This window comes from Saccostrea cucullata, unplaced genomic scaffold (assembly GCF_032062105.1).
Source record: "Saccostrea cucullata isolate Sc308-1 unplaced genomic scaffold, CSIRO_AGI_Scuc_v1 ctg3449, whole genome shotgun sequence".
In the NCBI taxonomy this organism is placed as follows: domain Eukaryota; kingdom Metazoa; phylum Mollusca; class Bivalvia; order Ostreida; family Ostreidae; genus Saccostrea; species Saccostrea cuccullata.
The window spans coordinates 6,062-12,500 of NW_026932686.1; the positions used below are offsets into that span (position 1 = coordinate 6,062).

The following is a 6,439-nucleotide window of genomic DNA, read 5'->3' on the forward strand; positions in this document are numbered from 1 at the left end:
TGGATGCGTATATTGGTGTAAACATTTCTTTGAAATCATTAGATGGTTAAAATTAAAGTTTTTTATTTTAACTTAATTAGTGAAAAAATATACTAAAATTTTATTCTTTCTTCTTTTTATTTCTCGAAAATTCGAAACTATTTGCTAACCCGACCTTACAAATCTTACAGAGCGGATTTTCTATTGGTCACGACGAAAAGGCGCAAACTTGAATCGCGCCGCAAACTTAAAAAGGCATTGAAAATGGCAGACCCTAAAGTTTTTGCATTGATAGAATGGGAGGATAACTATGTTAGCATAATAAACATAGACGCAATCTGTCAGCCCCGTAAAGAAATAGAGAAGTACGAAGAGGGAGAGTATATAAGGGCCAAATTCAAGGGAACAATGTATTCTGCAGTCATAGCTGAGATCAGTGGTAAGTTACAAAATATATCTATGGTAGCTCTTTTTATCTGTTTCAGTTTTTTTTTAATTAATTTGCATTCTAAATTAAAACCTTGCCAATCACAAACTTAAGGATGGATCAATCCAACCAGGGCAACTTTTTCATTTCAATTATAATTTTCTAAATAAGTTACCATTGGCCACCATTTTGTAGGTCTAGCAAATACAGTTTTTCATGTGGGTTTGGAACTAGCTGCAGAACTGTATCTCTCTGCTTGAGAAATTCGGACAGATAAAGCAGAGAGCTACAGATCCAAGCGTAAGTAAAAAGGTTAGCTTTTTAACAGGTTTCATTTCCAAGTAACTTTGAGCTCTATGTTGAGCAAACTTGCATGGATGATACATCTTTGAATGCACACTAATGGACTTGCTTCAGATGCTGAATTGGACATACATTTTCTAGATAATGAACAGGTCTCGTAAAAGTTGTGGGTGCAGGTTTATTACCATGATTACCAAGAAACTAAAAGGCTTATATAAACCAATCTTGCATACATGATGCATCAAGGGTTGAAATCTCTCAAACTTTTTTCAGATGCTGGATTTTAACTTCATGATGAAGAACTAGTTTGAAGTTTTTGTATAAGTCTGTTCCAAAGTATCAAATCAAAATTGAATAAATTTTGCATTTTTGGATGTACACTTTTTATTGATTAATTGTGTGCATGACTTAGCCTTAATACTTAAAGACAACATTCGTTGAGGTGAGCTCTGTAATCTCTGATTACCTATGTTTTATTTAGTTCGGGCTGTGACATTGGGTGCAGCTCAGACTCTCGCCTCACATTTAATATACATCATTTACCTACGTATCCACAAAAATTAAAATTTACCAAACGCTATTAATTTGTCCTGGAGATGGGATTGGTCCTGACTCTTCTGCATATGGAATTGTGTTTAAATTAGATATACTCAAGTGGTTCAGTCTCAGTGGGGATAATAAGTTACTTGTTTTTAAAAAGGAATGAGATATATTCATAGTTGTACTATTTCATGTAAATTTTTAGATGACAAAAAATACCTTGAAGAAAAGAAAAAAACAAGGCAACTAAAGCATGAATTTTAAGATGGGTCAGTAGGTAAAAACAATTTAATTCTTTGAAAATTCAGCTATAAACGTTTCCTTCAGGTAATCTACCAAATAAATACAATGATTACACAAGAACAGATAATAAAACAATTTCATTTTCTTGTTTCTAAATAGCATCCTGTTCCAGCATATCAGTTCCTTCTATTAACCTTTGAAATGTTTGCATCCTCCCTCTGCATTGACTTCTTTAATTAATACAAGATCTAAACAAGTTCACAGGTGCTCACCCTGATATCAATAATTTAAAAATGTTATAAAACCTTATTGATAACAATGAGAGGTGGAAAATAGATGAATATTAACACTTGATTTTATTATAGCATTCTCTTCAAGGAAACGACTCGGACAGTCTAATATTAGATTAATCCCTGAAAAGACAGCACCAGCTCCGGACTCTGATGAAACTGATTCACCACCCGCTACACCACTTAATACAGGTAAATCAGGTGAGTTAATGTATGTATTAATCTTTGAAATGTTTGCATCTTGTCTCTGCACTGACTTCTTTAATTAATACAAGATCTAAACAAGTTAACAGGTGCTCACTCTGAAATCAATTATTTAAAATTGTAATATAATTGCAATAAAACCTTATTCATAACATGACTTGTGGAAAATAGATATAGCATTATATATAATGATATAAGTTTATCATTATACTTAATGATAAGTATCCACAGCTTTTAAATAGAAAATAAATTTGCTGGACATCCAGATCGTTAATTCATTGTAAATGGCACATTCTAACACAATCTTTCCATCCTCTTGGCCATCCTTTCCTCCTCTATATCTATTCTACGTATTTTTTTTCTTTTCCATAGTACTATTTTTAAAAAAAAAACATATGCCCATAAACACGTGTTAATGAGCATTCCAAATTTTGAGAAGTTTAATGTCCATATACTTTTAAAGAACAATTCATCTATTCACCACACTCACACACGCTAACGCACTTTAAACCAGTAGTCATAAAAATTATTCCATTCCATATTCTTTTCTACATTTACAAAGTCAATGTTAAACGTTAAATGTATCGTCTTTCGTCAATACATTGTATATATACCTTTCTCATTACCATGAGTGCCGAGTAAGAAGCAATTTGAAGCCCTTCGCTGGTATGTGTTGACGTCTCTACATGAATGATAAATTCTCGAAGAGGACGTGCAACAACATACAATCAATTTCTTTAAGATTAATATGACAAGGGCGGAAAGTTCTCAAATAAAACGTTATCTCCGGGGTCAGGCTCAGACATCAGATATTTTGTATCCAAAGGAAGGTCTAGTCAAAGAGAATAAACTTTTGAAGTATAAAAGTCGTGCTACTTAAAGTTCAAAAGTTATGGCCGAGGTAAAAAAAAATAGGTGGGCAAAACTTTAAACTCAAAGGTCAAGAGATCTTTGCTGGTACCCAAAGAAAGTTCTTGTCACAAGGACTGCATTTTTGAAATATTAAAGTAATAGCCCAAATCACACAAAAGTTATAGGAAAGTTTAAAGTTTTTGCTGACAGACAACAAGAAAGACAGACTGTCGGACATAAAATTTTATACCTCTGAATCTTACTAGGGTATAAAAAGACACTCGAACTGCATTTTTTGAAAGAGGAGAAAGAACAAATTAAGTTAAAAAACCCCAAAATATTAATTACATGTTGAAAACATATATATTAATCACTTCATCCTTTAGTCTATATAATTGTTATGTTATGTAAGGTTGCAACATTCCATTCATATTCTCAAAAATAATCAAAATGTATCATTTCTGTTCTTTGATTTATTTAAGAAATAAATAACAAGTTTATAAACTTCAATGGGAATTGAAGTGGGTCGGTCACGTGGTCAAATCCTGTGAAGGCCGAAGGCCTTCTCAGAAGATTTTATCACGTACCGAACCACTTCAATTCCCATTGAAGTTTATAAACTTGTTATTTATTACTTATATATATATTTGAGACAGACAATTGAATATTTTCGAATTTAAATTATTGCACTAACCGTCCGTCGTAGATTTTGAAAAATGACGAAAGGTGTAAATCGGCTTGCATGGCGGTTACGCTTCGAATTCATTAGGCTAAGGAATCTATTTCGAAGGGAATATTTTGTGAAAGACTACTTGTGATCAGTAACTGTATATAATAGTGAACAGATTGTTGTCTGGGAATATTTTATTCGTGAAAAATGATAATCGATGCTGAAAAGACAAAAGAAACACGTCCGAAGATTGATCATAAAAAGTTGGCTGGAAAGGGATGGATGGATCCGATGTATTGAGACACTTGTCCGAGCCAGTTAATTTGCATTTGATCAGAAACATTCCACGGTTTCAGTAACTAAAGGCATACTTATCGTAAAACACTGATAAACACGGAGACACTGGCGACAGCTTTACATAGAACTACGAAAACGCCGAGGTGTTTGGCAGCTGTTCAGGGCATGATTGCAAAGATATTTTCCAACAAATTTACACATTTATCGTGAGTAAAATTTAAAGATAAAATAAAAGTTTATCATGAAAATTTAACCAAAGGTCTATTCAAAAAATAAGGATGAACGTTATCTGGAGACTCTGCAGCTGACAAAAGTGAAGAAAAATGTAAACAAACGCTAGGCCTAGGCTCCTTAGTTTTCTCTGTGTACACAGGTTGAATCGATAGCCCAAAACTGTATGAAATACATGTACTTGTTTACATTTAAAATAAAATAATTATCATTTTACTTGCTTATTTTATTCATTTTTTGACATGAAAAGCAAGTAGAGCAGGTCATTTGATAATTTATGTACCGGTAGATATTATTGCGCCGTGTGATTAGGTCACGTATTGACCTCTGACCTCTGACAAACTTCATACAGAATTGAAGATATTTTCTCTCTGTATGTTTATATAATGGAGAGATACCACAAATGTATATATATATTATTATATCATTATTGATTTTCTATATTATCTCTCATAGGCGTGCAAGAACATTTACACAACGGGCTGTTCAAAATATAGATTTAAATCCTTATTTGCATTTCTTGTTATAATTTTATGAATAAATGTTTTACCGGAATCAATGATGTACCCTTCAACAGAAGAAAATATACCAAATTAAAAACTTTTTATCTAAGGTAAACCTACTGTAGAGCTAATCTCCTTGTTAATTAAACTAAAGGATGTAAATCGTCTAACATCATCGGTCCGCTTAAATATTAGTAATTAATATTATGAGACGTAAATTACGCATTTATTTTATAGACATTCCCTCGTTGTATTAGTTTTTAACTTGTGAATGACAATGTGATCCATAACCCCCCAAAACGTACGTAACCACTATGATATTCGGACAAAAGAATCGATAAAACAGCTTACAAAATGTATTGCACGATGCACACTGTCAAGGTGAATCTTTTTTTCAACCTAACTACAGAGCAATTTAAACTTTCAAGATATTGAAAAAAACATACAGTAGACTTGAGCAGTAAAATATCACGATCTATATTTACGCTGGATTTGAACATTTTTAAAATCATCTGAAGTAACTCACACCGAAGTTCAAGAAAATTAAGATCAGAAAGAATTTCATTGCAGGAGTTTAGGCCGTACATAATTTTTCGAGTGAAAGATAACATAGAGAAAAGGAAGTTATGTCGGCCATTTTGTCTCCTGTGTTTGTTAAGAACAAAAAAAGACATTGACGGACGGATTATTGCCTTTCCATAATGGCACTATCATTTTTTCCAAGAAGAATTTTGTTATTTGGATTCGTATCAGAGAAAAAATTGTTCATGTCAGTTCAGCGTTTAATTACTACCAGCTGCAGTATTCAATCATTTTAAGAATTATAACAATGACTTCGTCACAAATCACAAGACAGTTTCACCAGCGCAGATGACCTAAATTTTAGTATTGAACGTTACAAGTTTTGGATTTTAGTGCATGATCAATATGTGTCCAAGAACATATTTAACTCAACGACAGCTGGAATTAAGTGTCTGTCTGTTCATGTGCTTGATTTTAATTGTTGTGTCGTCACCTGACGTCAGCGTTTTAAATATAACCAGACACAGACAAATCAATAATCGACCAAAAAGGGTAAATATATACGCTTAGTTTAACAGTAATTGTTGTAGAACTTACACTCTACATATTAAGTTCAATGTATAAGAAATGAATCACTACTAGGCATTTAATATTGCTTACGTGTGTAGCAATTATTAAAAAAAAATCAAATTAATTCTTTACAATTCCTTAAAGAATTCAGGGATGTATTTGTATTTAAGGTAAAAAAAACATTAAGGCTCACATTAATGTTTAGTTGATGATGAATTATTTGCATTAAAACTGTCTTTCGGGGTTTTTGTTGTTGTTGATTTCGATGTCTTCACCTCATTTCTTTCCTATATGACCGCATTTTGAGAAACTAATTCTTATTTTAGCTCCTTGTCGTGACCAAGAAATATCGTTCATAGACTTTAAACTAGTGTGTTCATATTTTTTGTTTCATGAACTTTTTTTATCAATAACTCCCCTCGTTTAGAAACAGTTGGCATCTATAACATCCTTTTGCGTATCGAATTAACTGAGAATTAAAAACCCCACACTCAGGTAATAATGGTATACTACTTTATTCCTAAAGGAGGTAAATGATTCAACATTTTCTCTTATAGATTTACTTGCATCTGAGAAACGCCATCCCTCGCCATTATCTACCATACGGGGCAATAGAAGTTCAGTTTCTTTCCTCTCTTTGAAATAAAGTAAAATCATATATTTTTCATTTGCTATCTAGGTTTCAACACAGTAGCGATTCCCTGTCAATGAGGTGGACTCTTGTCCTACAACTAATGTCACGTGGTATGAAGCTGGTGCCAGATTAAACTGTTCTCATGACTTCTTCAACAGACTTCAGTACCTCTGT

At 32.7% G+C, this 6,439-nt stretch overlaps 1 protein-coding gene across 1 annotated transcript in view; it reads left to right on the forward strand.

The window, feature by feature from the left end:
- The first annotated feature begins 243 nt into the window (after positions 1 to 243).
- Positions 244 to 6,439, forward strand: part of LOC134235775 (uncharacterized) — a 15,690-nt gene continuing 9,494 nt past the window's right edge. The window contains exons 1-4 of the mRNA XM_062717920.1: positions 244 to 418; positions 1,858 to 1,983; positions 5,776 to 5,801; positions 6,326 to 6,439. The exon at positions 6,326 to 6,439 is cut by the window's right edge and continues 70 nt beyond it. Of these exons, the coding sequence (XP_062573904.1) occupies positions 244 to 418; positions 1,858 to 1,983; positions 5,776 to 5,801; positions 6,326 to 6,439 (441 nt within the window). The remainder of the gene's footprint in view (positions 419 to 1,857; positions 1,984 to 5,775; positions 5,802 to 6,325) is intronic.